General features: G+C 41.6%; 1 protein-coding gene across 7 annotated transcripts in view; it reads left to right on the forward strand.

Annotated features, from left to right (window-relative positions):
- The window catches only part of LOC131592011 (DENN domain-containing protein 5B-like), a 103,297-nt gene that overhangs the window by 73,421 nt on the left and 16,001 nt on the right, over window positions 1–13,875 (forward strand). For 4 of the 7 annotated variants that reach the window (XM_058863207.1, XM_058863209.1, XM_058863208.1 and 1 more), the window contains 6 exons: window positions 6,912–7,005; window positions 8,001–8,111; window positions 10,334–10,465; window positions 11,423–11,575; window positions 12,045–12,123; window positions 13,339–13,420. In XM_058863207.1, the coding sequence (XP_058719190.1) occupies window positions 6,912–7,005; window positions 8,001–8,111; window positions 10,334–10,465; window positions 11,423–11,575; window positions 12,045–12,123; window positions 13,339–13,420 (651 nt within the window). The remainder of the gene's footprint in view (window positions 1–6,911; window positions 7,006–8,000; window positions 8,112–10,333; window positions 10,466–11,422; window positions 11,576–12,044; window positions 12,124–13,338; window positions 13,421–13,875) is intronic. The other 3 variants (XM_058863210.1, XM_058863212.1, XM_058863213.1) reach the window with 1 other exon arrangement.

Genomic DNA, 13,875 nt, shown 5'->3' on the forward strand with positions numbered 1-13,875 from the left:
TAGAACAGCTTTTCCATTCTTTCTGCAAATACTGCATGATTTTTCTGACCACAAAATCAACTGAAGTATAGCCTTCCATTAATTTGAATTTCCCAGTGTATGATTCTTAGAGATGCATTTTACTCACAGGACTGGAGTGTTGCTTGTGGGTATGGGGTAGGAGAACATTCCAGCTACATTTCCAGACTCTTCAGGTGTAGCTATTGTGTGATTATATTATAAAATTAATGCAAAGGATATTGCTGTGTAGATGAGAATTATTTTTGCAGGCTTCGGTTTTACATAGCAAATTTTGTCCTGAATTTTGTATGGAAGTGTATTTTTGGGAAATGGGGAATAATTCCCGTGTTGCAGTCCATTGTTGCTGGACAGTAGCAAATAAACCAATTCAAAGCTGTTTTAATGAAAACATGTCCTCAGTGGCCAGCAATCAGGGATTTATTGCTTCCCTTTCTGGGCTGATAAACGAACAAATATATAACCAGAGCTGATAATGTTATCTAGCTGTTCCCTTCCTGTAAGCAGGAGGGGCACTGGAGATACCTCTGTCAGTTACTGGGCTGTTGCATGTGTAATATGCTATATCTAAATCACAAATATAATGGCAGACAGCAAACACTTCTCATTTCAGTTCTAGATCCTTTATGAGATTTAAACTAAACCCAAACTGAAACACCCCACCCAGATCTGTCCTCCTTCCCATCAGACAGCAGTGTCCCCACTTGAGGGACTTGCTGTGCTCCTTGCCTTTGATACATCCCCCACATCATGGGAAAACCTTCTGCATCTACAGAGAGCAGCTGCAGGCTCCCTCTGGGAGCAAAAGTATCCCCTCTGCTCTGCTCTGACCCTGTAAAGCGAAGGCTTCTGCTGAAGTCCTTCTGGAAAACATCCCAGGAGAAAACAGGCTATTTCTCTATTATTCTGGACAAGAGCTGTGGTTTCCAGAGCCCTCATTTTCTTTCTCAAACCCCAGCACCACACTGCAGTTTCAGTGTGTTCCCTTCTTCCTTGTGTGCATTTTCTGCCAGGCTTTAAAATTGTAGCTGGGACTCCACTGGCTGGTGCATTTGCAGGAGTGGAATTTGAATGACAAAAAGCCAAGCTACATAAACACTTCATGGTTTTTGATTAGCTAATTGTGAAATTAGGGGGAATATGCTTACAGTGCAAAATTAAAACAATGAAACAAGCTGTGTTTTCAATCTAATTGATTACCTTGTAACCTAATTTGTACTAAGAAGCTTGATAAATGAGATTAAATATTGCAGAGGAAAACAGTGATTCCCAAGCATGGGAGTATATTTGCATTCTGGCAATTTGTATTGAATGCCTTCAAAGAACAACTGAATGGATTTTTTTTTCTTGTTTCTTTTGGTTTTCAAATGAAGGGTTTGCTTTGTTACACGTTTTAAAAATGGCTGTAATTACGTTTTTTTTGCCTTCCTCTCTGTTTAGGCCTGCTTTCCAGCCCGCTACTTCTTTATTTGGAACCCTGCTTTCCTCCCTGCTTACTTTCCTGAGCAGCCTGTTTCCTCTTTCCTGCCCTGGCCACTTCTCACCTGAGCCCCCTTGCTTGCATCCCAGCTTCCTGTGAGCCTTGTGCTTTTGTCTGTCCTGCCTTTCCTGCGGCAGTCCCCAAAGGAGGGCACAGTCCCAGTCTTCAAGCACACATCCCACTGTACTTGGCCTCTAACCTCAGACTTTTGCGGAGTGATGTGTTGCTCTTATCCATGAAGCAGATTTCAGAAGTTAATTGTTTGCTTTCTCCAGGCATTTATTTGTTCCTGAGCTGCATTTGCCGATCTGACCACTATGTCAGTATTTATTTACGAAACCCATGCACTAGGAATGTATGGAATTGATTCATTTTTGTGCTCCATTTTGTGACGTGACTTGTGTGGGCATTGTCCGGTGGCTTTCATCTTCAGCTTCCTCCTTCAAGCTGGGAACTGTGAATGGTTTATCTGCCTGAGGCTGTGGTTCTCATTTTTTAACAGGACTCTTGTTTGCTTGTTGCTAGCATTTAACATCAGATAATGATTTTCAAGGAAATATGATGTATATATAATGCAAAGGGGTTGATGTATCTCTGTGTGATGGCAGAATTTATTCTGGTTTTAACTAAATTATTCTTTGTATGCCAAATGGTCTTTCTCTTTTAATGACTGCTTCATATTATATGGCCTTTACTACCCCACTGTCTGTTTGGTACTGCTTTAAGGCTGTGTTAAATGAAGTTATCTTCTCTTTTAATCAAGCCAAACAATTGCAAGTAATACAGAGTGGCATCTCTGCAGTGCATCTAGGTGAGCATGGAATGAGTCAGCAGTGAGCCATCCACACACAGCACTGGGGTTATTTACATTTTGTGAGTAGTAAAAGCTCACCTTTTACATAAGGAAATCTGAAACAAGCAGTTGCTATACTTAGGGTAACCTAATGTAGCAAACCACTGATGGGTGCAATGAAAATATGAGCCACTTGTACTCAAATACATTCATTTTCAAGAATGTAGTGTGACTGACAATCTGTAGTTAAAGGTTGTAAAGGAAATACATGTTGTGGTGACTTGGAACCTGATGGGTGAGTCTCCTGAGCTACTGATCCTCTGCTCAACTGATGCAAGGCAGGAGAGGTGCAATTAACTTCTTTGAGTTAATATATCATTTTAACATAGCTATGCAGAATTAAATCTGACAGGGAAAAATGGGTATTGGATCCTTGCATCTGCTATTCCATTTGCTGTCTCCTGAGCAGTACTGTTGTCTCAAGGGACTTGCAAATTAAATACCTCATAGGACAGTGGTTCCTCAGGGCTTAAGAGGTGATGCTGGCAATTCACTCCACCTCTTCCTTGCAGAGGATGACAGCTGTGTGTGCCACCCTTTAAAATCACTTATTTTCTGTCAGTGCAGGGCCACTCTCTTTAAGGCTTTTTACAAATTTTTGTCCACCCAGTGAGCAGTTTCAAAGCTTTCCTATTCCACCCTATGGCAGATATGGAAAAGGTGCCTAAGCCTCCATCTAAGCCTTCATTCTCCTTACCATGGAGCAGTGTTTGTGGAGCAGATTTACGCTGTGGATCCCCTCACCTGTCAGCCCATCCATGATCAGGTGGAGCTCAGTTTCAACATTCCTTTTCTTGTTTGGTCTCATGTGTTTGACTTGGAATCTCTGTGTAGTCCCACACAAACTACATCTGAGCCCAAGGAATTTGATGTGCAGCCTCTGTGTGTTTAACATGTGCATGCTCCAGGGGGGTTTGATGGAGGCTGTAGGGCAGCTGTGTGCTGATTTGCGAGTGCAAAAACTCAGATAACTCCTTTGATGGACATATATAGGTAGAATGGGTATTGTCGTGGTTTGTAGACCTAAATAGCAGCCTGCCTCACCAGATGGTGCATATGAGGAGATTTAGATTCTGTCCTGTGCATTTGTCTCCTTCCTTCTCTCCATTATCACTGTAAATGGATTGTAAATTACAGTAGTGATTTTCATGGTGACGGCAATAGTGGTTAAATCCATCTGAGAAAGAAGTTCTCTAGCAGCATGTTCATGTTTTGCCTGCTCCACCCATGTCTGATTTAGGAAGACACAGTTTCTTCATTTCTCCAGGGAGCTTTAAAAAGCAGGGCCAGGGAGAAGGTAGGGGAAGAAAGAGATATGTACACATGGTCACAGTACAGCATGGCCAGTCCCTGGTGTGAGGTTCTGTTTTCCTAGATTGTTTTTGACAGTGCAGCTTTGCTGCTGACTGCCTCACCTCTTTTATTATAGAAATGTAAAAGATGATATTTTAACATGGGATGTTTCAAATGTCACCATTACATTCCCTCCAACCTCTGCAAATCTATTCCTGTGCTTGTTGGGTCGATTTTGATACTAAACGATACTGACTTGACTGCCTTCCTGTTGCAAAGGTCTTAGTTGGAGGTGCCTTACTTCATTTCCATATGCTGAACTAAGCACAGTCTTCCCTGGTCCCTCCTCTGAAGTATCTGCTTTTCTGCAGTCCCTGGGGGTGAGGAGCATTCATCTGTGGACATGGGAGTTAGATGCAGACAGACTCACTGAAAGGAGCCTTTCCTCACTTCTCCACGGGGGCAGCTTGTCCCTGGGCTCCCTGCAGCGCCGCACCGAGCTGCGTCTGCTCCATCCCCAGAGACCTGCTGCTTGGAGCAATGCCTGCACTGCGGGGAGGAAACAAAACCTGCCAGTAATCCATGCTCATGGCCCTGCCAGCAAAAAACTAAAGGGGGAAGGCTTTTTTGTGGGGCACAGAGTCCCTGGGCAGTATCCAGGCTGAGCATATCAGGGCTTCATCTCCTCAGGACAAGGAGAGGAGGGATACAGGCAGCAGTGGTTATCTGAAAAGCCCAAGTCTAAGGGCTGACAGCAAGCTGGAGGGAGAACAGCTTTCCTTGCTGATTTGGCAGCACCTTGGCTGAGGTATGAATAGAGCAGCAGCTGATGACAGGGCCAGCAGAGGTACCCACATGGGATTTCAGCAGCCATGAGGAGAGGATGCGAGCACTGGGGCTTTTATCCCCTTAAAATCACTTCAAGTGATCGCAGAGAGAGGAAGAGCAATTTAAAATGCAGTCACTGCTGAGGAGAAGGAATGGTTATTGTAATACTGAAGCAATGTTTTGGGAAAATTCTATGTGGCCCAGTAAAGAAAAGGCTTTAAAAGATTTAGCTGCTTAATCCTGTTTATCTGCTGTTAGATCTTCACCAACCTCCCAGAGAGATTCAGGGCAGCATCTGAACACAGAGACCTCACCCAGTGACTCAACAGCTCCTCTTCCTTAACTTAGAGTTTGGAAAAGAGGGAGCTCACTGTGTGTAATTGCTCCAGCTAATAGGCAGCTGTCTCTTTTTCATAAACGTCCAACAATCTTCACTTTTGTATGATTAAAACATTCAAATAGTTCAGATTAATAATGTGGAAAATGGTCTGTGCTGTCTCCCAGATGAGGTATAGCTCTGGAATGAACTGAAAATGCCTTAATGGTGGTGTATTATTTTGTAATTATTCTGTGGCTTTCATTCTGCTTTCACCTTTGGTGAGATGTTTTCCCTCAAAGGACACTTAAAGTAATTCTTTCATCTTCCAGCAAATGCAGAAATGCAGGGTGGAGATGGATCCAAGCTCTGTCTAGAATTCAGAAAATAAGCATATAAATTGGAACAGAAAAATTATGATATGGGGTAATATTTGATCTATAACTTAAATTTCCAGTGTGTTATTGACATTCTGTTGTGTGAAACATAAACATGGTCCTGGCTTGCAATTAATAGGTCTCCAGAGCCAAGTGGCTAAAGTCACATTAATACCTTCTATCCTTGGTTCCACAGAGTGTTTTTCTGTGGGATTTCTGTTGGTTGCAATTATTGAAATGTAGGGGTTTATTTTCCTGCCTCTCTTAATCATCTAATGAGGTTTTGGCTGTTGCTTCTAAAAAAAAAAAAAATAAATTAAAATGGTGACTTATTAAACTCAGGGGCTGTACATTTTTGAGACTTCTGTGGAGGTGCAAAGACACTTATGTCAGTGATGTGTTCCTCTGAGAGGGTATCAGCATTTGCTGTGCAGACACCTATTGGGCTGTTTCGTTGTGTTAGCAGAGACTTGAGGCCACAAAAAAGTAAAATTGCTTTAAAAATAAATGTGTTGTCATATGGGATACTGAGGTGATGAACCATAATTACATGCAGACCCAGATTTATTCCTTTGTAGTTGTTTTCTTATGTTATTTGTGAGGTATGATGGGACTTCAGTTTGACTTTTGAAACAATTCCTGTGGCCTTTTTTCCTTTTGTATCTGTGTGATGAGCCAACATTCAATCTTTGGTTGACTCTCTGAAGGAACTGATGAAGATAGTTATGTACATGTTTGCAAAGTACTTCTCACTGGAAGCAGAAGGCTTTTCTTGGCCACCAGGGGCCACATCCCTGCACTACTCTTGGGTCAGATTCCCCTCCCTACACATCCCCAGTGTTTTGCCCAAGATGTCAGAACCCAAGTCCAGCTCTGTGCAACAGTTTCCTCCCCAGGCATTCATCTGCCTGTGTCACCAGCTGAAACTCCTTGCCCAAACAGTTACATCCCAAGTTTTATTTGTCTGTGCTTCTGTTTGAGGTGCACACAGAAACACATGGGTTTGGGGTCTGGAGACTGCTGTCCTCACCAATACCACCTGTGTGGAGAGACAAAAGATTCAACTGGACATACATGAGCAGATGGAAAAGATCCCAGGCTTTCTGTTGTACTTAGAAACCAAATAAAAAAAAAAAAAAAAAGGTGAAAATAGCAGCATAACTAATCCCAGGAACATCAGTATTGTTTATAACCTTTAGATAGGTTTATAACCTTTAGATGCACCCAGTAACAGCTGTTAAAATGGCAATGAGAAGTTTGTCCAAATAATTCTTGGAAGTACCACAGAATGTGGAGAAAGAAGTAGCACTTCTCACAAGAGATCAAAATTGTAGAAGTTGCTACTCAAAGTAAATCATTGTATTTTGGGTTTTGCTAAAGACACCGTTCTTATCAAACGCAGCAGTGGTGTTGGGTAACCAAGTACAGTGACTTACCTGGTGATGGCATAATGCTGTGGCGTGACCTGCATTTCAGGTACCAGGAGCTCTCACTGGAGACCCTGGCAGGCAGCTGGGCACGTTTCCATTAGGATTTTTGTCCCTTGGGTTAGTGCTGGTCTGTCACCTCACAGGTGGTTTCCCATGGGAAAGTCAGGCACCAGCTCTCACCCGTGTTTACTGCAAGGTCCTTGGGCTTTCCCTTCTTTTGCTGCAGACCCATTGGATGTCCTTCAGCTCCTCACCCAGGCTTTCCCTCCTGATTTTCTCCTGCTCACACGTGTCCCCTCTCTCTCTGATTTCCCAGCCGCTGGGCCAGCCGCAGCACCACCACGCAGCGGAGGAAGGACCGCCTGCGGCAGCACTCGGAGCACATCGGCCTGGACAACGACATGAGGGAGGTGGGTGGCCTCATCTGAGGGCAGCACAAGCTGTGATCCAGGAGGTGGAGATTTGGACAGAAATGTGCCTATTAGGTGGGGCAGTTTTGTGGCTGCCATATGGTTTGGTTGGGTCTCTGTAGGCATTTGGATGCTGCGCTGCTTGTCGCAGATGCTGTACAACTGTGAAGCACACAACATAAATAAAGTGCTTTTATTATTTTGGAACAAGACAGCCCCATTGTCATCAGGAAAATGGCTTATTTGCTGATTTAGACCCTGGCCATTTTACTGCATGCAGACAGCAGAGCCCTGGCAGTGCAGCTGTCAAACTCTGACCAGGGTGGAAGTCTCTGGAAAAGTCAAGTCCTTGAATAAATGTCAGCACTGTAGAAGTGAATGAGGCAGGATTCCTTTTTTCTTAAAGGAATTTTTTTTGTTTCTCTTACATAGATTTCTGACATGAGCATGCCTATTTGAAAGGTTAAGACTTTGGGGCCTTTTTGTGCCTAAAGCTTGGAAACTCCCATGCATCTTGTAAATGTCAGTCACATACATGTGTTTCTTTCCCATCTTTTCGGTTCCTCATCCTTCATTAAATGTTTTCTGCCACATTTTTCCATTGATGTCTGTATGCTTCTGATGTATGTCACTAGCAAAAATATAGCATTCATGCTGTTTTGTGGTAAAACTCAGTGAATAATGTCGGTCAGTATTGGAGTTTGCCCTCCAAAAGAACCTGAGTGGATGAGAGGACTCTTCAGCCATAGCTTTGAATGTTTCATGGAAACACAGCAAAACAGCACTTGTACCTGTTTGTTGCTATTTTTGCTAACATGGCTTTGCAAACATAATTTAAACAGTGCCTTGTGCGTGTATATCGCAGCAGAGCCTGTTCAGTATTTTGTCATGTATTTACTTTCTTCTTTTTTTGGCTGTGGATCATATGCATGCTTCTTTTGCTTTGTCTCTTTCTTTCTGGCTGTTCTGCCATTGGGGCATCTGCCTCCTCTTAGCCATCGGAGGAGCTTTTGCTTCATCAGAACTCAATGGCCTTCTGGGAGTGGGATCAGGGACCACCCCCTCCTGCACGGCCTCCTAAAAAGTCCTTCTCTGAATGCTGCCTGGTATGTTTTAGTTTTTCTTGTTGAAAGCTGCTTTTGAGATGTTGTTAGCATGAGGAACCTCTGTCTTTGCTGCATCTCAAACCTGCCCCTTTCTTGTAGAGTATGAGCACGTCCCTGTAGCGCTTGGAGGTGTGGTTATAGTCAGAAGAGTAGCTGGAAAGGAGCTTCCACACCAGCTCCCTGGAAAACACAGTGGCTCCAAAGCTAAAAGACAACAATTTTGTTTTGCTTTGGGGTTTTTTTTCCACATGTTGCTCACCTGGCAATTCAGTTTAGGACGTCAGATCCCAAAAGCATTGCTTTCTGGCTGCTGATCGTTGTGTCCCAGTGTGCAAGAGGGTGGTGGTGCATGAGTGCTGATGAACAGGCAAAGGGCAATCAACTGAGTCTCTCAGCCCACCCTTATTCTTCTCTGGAACCTTAGAGATTTGTTTTGTTTTTTTAAATTTTAATATAATAAGATATATAATGAATAAAGTGAGGCTATCTGTGTTTTGTACTCTTCAGACTATAACCACACTTTTTATCCCTTCACATTTAAAAAGAAATATTAGTTTTTCTAGTTATATATTCCCTGTATTACTTTTTCACTGGTTTTGTTGTTAATTTTTGCACTGAGGTGGAAGTCACTTGTTAGGTTGCTTGCTGAACAACACACTTTCATCCTCTGTAACTTTTTTCTTTTATTCCTACCTGTAGTTTTTGAACTATTTTAAAATCCTTACAATATTGGTGAAACTGTAGTTACCTAACTGAGAACTTCAGTGGAACGCAGCTTTTTCATGGCAGAACCCTTCATTGTTATCTGATCTGTTGGGGTGATGCTAAGTGGTTCTGGTCCATATTTCTGTGTTGAGAAAATCTGATTGCATCAGAAAAACTGAATTCCCATTAAAAAAAAAAAAAATGTGCTATTTCAATTAACTTAATTAACTTCATTGTTTTCTTTTCCTGATCTACTGGAAGGTGTCCATGCCCACTGCAGAAAGTTTGGAACTATGTGATCTTTAAGGTCCCTTCCAACCCCAAGCATTCTGTTATTCTATGGGATAAATTTTCTACCCAGACAGAAAGCTCCAAGGATTCAGCAGCCATAATGACCTTTCAGTTCCCCAGAAACCCCAGCCAGCAGCAGCAGGGATTCCCTGGAGGGACATGATGTGCTCCTTCCAGGAAAGACTGGTCATTGTCAAATACCATCCCCCAGAGTGGCATCATTAACTGGACAAAAACCCACTATGGAAACAGAGCATCCCCACATCAGGCTATGAGCACTGGTTTTTGACTTTTATTTGGGAACATTCTATTATCTTCTCATTCTTTTAAAGAAAAAAATCACTAATAATGTTTGAACAATATTTTGATAGTTGTGGCCAACTTCTGAGCCTTGCTCAGCATGCAGCTCTCTCACTGATGATGGTGTCAGAGGTCATTTGCTGGTTGGTTTGTGAGTTTTGGCTTAACAAAAAAAACAAACAAAAAAACCCCAAAGAAACAAACCAAAACAAAAAATACCCTACCCCTAAAGACAAGGCAGTGGAGCAGGAAAGTTTGAAAGTCTTAAATTATAGCTTGGATCTTTTTTTAAAGAGTATGCTGATTTTTGTCCATACTTAGCAATTACCATTGTAAGAACATGAATGATCCCAAGTGTCAGTTCTGTTTAAAATGAGCTTCACTTGTAATCAAGAACTTAATTGAGAATAAGATCAAGTCTCATTTTTCCTGCATAAAGTATCTAGATGAAAAGTAATGGATGAAATCTTTCTCATTCACTAAGTGTATTTCTGCTTCTTATAATTTATTTTCAAGGGTTTTTTTTCTATTCATGTATAGTTAATTCATATATAGTTAATATATAATTAGACAATTCTAATTTTTTTTGTTAAACTGAGAAATAACAGTGGAAATAAACTTTTCTTGGCATTTTGACTTTATTGCTGAGTGAGGGAGGTATCACACTTTATGCACTTGTTGTGCCTAACTTCATGCTAGTGACTAACAGCACAGTTCACTGACTGATTCTGTACCACTCAGGAAAATATCTTGCCTTTTCTCTTGTCAAAAGGGATCATTCCACTTCTCCAGCCTGACACCTAAACATCAGACAAATCAAGATTGTGTTTCTAGATTAACACAAGCTTGTTTTACCACCTTGCTTGCCTAGGATGAGGAGAGTTACTCTGACCTGTAATATCTAAAAGCATTCTCTTTATTTTTAGAAATACATGCAGGAGGCAAGGAGTTTGGGTAAAAATTTAAGGCAGCCCAAACTGTCAGACCTCTCTCCAGCTGTGATTGCACAGACCAACTGGAAATTTGTGGAAGGGTTGCTGAAGGAATGTCGCATGAAGGTAGGTCATTCCCTGTGTGCTCTCTGGATTGCAGAGAACTGAAATAGCACCTGCAGATGTTCTTCTGGTTCACAGCTGGAATGGCATTGTTCTGTTGGAATACCTGGTTATTGCAGGGTGGGTATCCCTGTAGTGTTTTTCAGCAGCTAGAAGAGAAGGGAATGTGTTTTCGCTCTTCTGTTTATGATCAGTTGAAGTTGATGGAAGAAGTAGAAGGGACAGGAAGGAGAACCAGCATGACCAGACATCTTCTGGAGGATTTCCTTTAATTGTTCATATTGACATGTAGCCTAAACAGAATGGCCTGGAGACCCATGGTCAAAAGGGAAGATTCAGCAGGAGTGGCTTGTGCATGTTGTTTATACAGAGCAGATGAAGTTTAACAATTCCTAGTAAGAAAAAAGCTTTTATAGCCACCGATATACAGCTTCTTTGTGTCTGTTGCAGTTAGTAGTATACTGCCTTACCTGAGTGTTAAACTTTATTGGCTGTAACAAGAGTTAAAACAGAAGCTAAGTAAGACTGATGATATATTCTGTACTCTGCTTGGTAATAAATCACCAGCATAGAAATAGGACAACAGATAAAGGGTATAGAAATAGGACAGCTGGAACAGCCTCCCCAGGGAAGTGGTCACAGCACCAAGTCTGCCAGAGTTCCAGAAGTGTTTGAACAATGCTCTCAGACACATGGTGTGTCCTGTGCAGTCACAGGAGCTGGACTTGATCTTTCTGGGTCCCTTCCAACTCAGTGTATTCTATGATTCAAAGTAATCAAGCAAATTTTTTCTATATATATATTTTTTTGTTGTTATTTACAATCTCTGCAAATAGATTTGATGTTTCTCTTTCTTAGCAGTGGCCTCTAGATTAAGCATGTGTAAGCAAACCCATCTGTAAATTCTGTCCCTTGTTGGATAATATTCTTAGAAACTGTTGGGATTTTTTCTTTTAATAGACTAAACGCATGTTGGTAGAGAAAATGGGCCATGAAGCAGTTGAGCTGGGACATGGAGAAGCCAACATAACAGGTCTGGAGGAAAATACACTGATTGCCAGTCTCTGTGATCTTCTAGAAAGAATCTGGAGCCATGGTCTGCAGGTCAAGCAGGTTGGTAAATACTATATGTCATCTCTGCTTTTTAAGCTGCTACTCATTGGTACAACTCCAAGAAAAAGCAGGAAGTATCTTTGAGATCAGTGTCTCTGGTTCATATTTTGCAAAGGTTTGAGGAGTTTTGGGTGTTTGGGTTTTCTTTGGGGTGGCAGGGGGATTGTTTTGGGGTTTTCCCCACTGGAAATTGTGGTGATGTTGTCAAGTACATGTTTGGTTTATTCCCTTTCAACCTTCACAAGGGAAACCCAGAGGGAGGACAAAGAAGCAAAGTGGGTGCTGTGACTGCTGGATCAATGGGATGGTTCTCTCCCTGAGAGGCTCAAGAGAGAAGGATTGGTTTTCATTACTGAACATTTTACCCATTCAAATGCCATTCCATTATTCTGCCAAGTTTATTGGCCATTATTGGTTATATTTTTTGCCTGGTTTATTTAAAGCAACCTACCTCCTGTTCCATTTTCAGGGGAAATCTGCACTGTGGTCCCATTTACTTCAGTACCAGGAGAGAGAAGAGAAGCAAGAGCACAGTGCAGAGTCTCCAGGTGAGTACTTGGCAGGTGACTCCATGAGAAGTCCATCACAGCAAATGAACTCAGCCATGGGAGGAACAGTGCAACCACATGAAACCACATGCAGGATTTTCAGTGTGTTTGCTTGCTAATGACACACTTAGATTTTGAGACTTCTCAAAATCATTGTGGGGATGTCTTGATGTCTGGACAAAATGGATTGAAATCATTGGAGGCAAAGGAACGTAGTTTCCATCCTTGTCTGGAAAATCACTTGATGTATGTGCACTACCTTAATTCCCTTTTAGTGATCATTGAGTGAGGCATGAGAAGCAGTGTCTCCACAAGAGATAATTTCTGAAGAAGCTGAAAGTGTGGAGCTGGGAATAAGACAGCTGACATTTTTCTTTCAGTGAGCACGATCTGTCTCTCAAATCCCAGTATAAGTAACTCCATGTTCAGTAAATCTTTATACTGGTGGGTGGTGCAGTTCAGAAATTGTGTGATTAATCTCTGTCCAGCAGTCCATGTGCTCAATTTATGCTTTGGCTTGGCCCCTTAAAATCACTAAATTACTTGTGTGCTTTAAGAGAGGTTTTCTTGAGGTGTCCCTACCCAGTGGCTGGGGCATTGTAGTAAGTCTCTGAACTTCAGTGGATCATCTTGCAAGGATTCTTCAGTTCAGATCCTGCAGATGGGAACTTGTGTGATCTGTCCTCAAAGAGGCATTTATGGACAAACTAGTCTCTCCCATGAAAGGACTTTTTAATAAGCTTCAATGAGTAATGCACTAAACAATCTGGCTGGCAGGCACAAATTCCTGAGAGCAAAATGTGTCACCACAAAGTGGTTTGATCAGAGCCCAGAAATGCATGGCATTCTTTGCATTGAATATGTTACTGTAGCTTAATTTTATCTGAGTTGTTCTTGGTTGTGAGCTATCCATAGAAACTTCTTACTATATAGAACTCACTGCTATACAGATTTAAGTTAAGGTATTTCACATACAAAATAAAAAAAGGAAGCTAGATCTCCCAAGTTCAGTGCTGGGTTAAGGAAGGAATAGGTAATATATTCAGAATTTTCATTTTGTCTATTTCTACATTTCCAGGACAGAGTTAATGACAATGCACAGAAACAGTGCAGTTACCAGCTGCTTAAGATTGTTTTCAGCTGTATGTAGAGACAAATGCATTGCAGACTATTACTGTAGTGTTGTATTAACTATGTGTATTTTCTCCACTCTAGTTGGTGGTGGAACAGAAAGACGAAAGTCTGATACAGGAATTACTCTGCCTACATTGAGGGTTTCCCTGATACAAGATATGAGGTATGCAATTTGGTTCCTAAAGCATTAATTGTGGGTTTAATTGTGTGGCATAAGGTAAACACTTAGACCTCACTGCATTGGGTCTACAAAGGATAAAGAGAATTAAACTCTCAGCTCACATTCAAATCTACAATGTTGCCTTTCTGTTTTGAAAAACATTTTTGTGCATTCACTTGATCTATTTTAGTGAACAGTGAAAACCACACGTGTTACTGTAATTTCTGTTTTCCCAGGGGAGTTCTTCCAGTAATAAAGCCAGCTTCTACATAACAGCAGATATGTTAAATTCCTAGGTATTTTCGGTTTGTTTCTTTTCATTCATTCATTTTTCAATTACTGACCCAGAAAGTACAGTTGTTAGGCAAAGCAAATGGACATAAACACCTGCTCACAATGCCTGAGCAATATTCTTTCTTTTCAACTAGCAGAATTCATGGCAGATAGTAATAAATGTA

This window comes from Poecile atricapillus, chromosome W (genome assembly GCF_030490865.1).
Source record: "Poecile atricapillus isolate bPoeAtr1 chromosome W, bPoeAtr1.hap1, whole genome shotgun sequence".
Classification (NCBI taxonomy): domain Eukaryota; kingdom Metazoa; phylum Chordata; class Aves; order Passeriformes; family Paridae; genus Poecile; species Poecile atricapillus.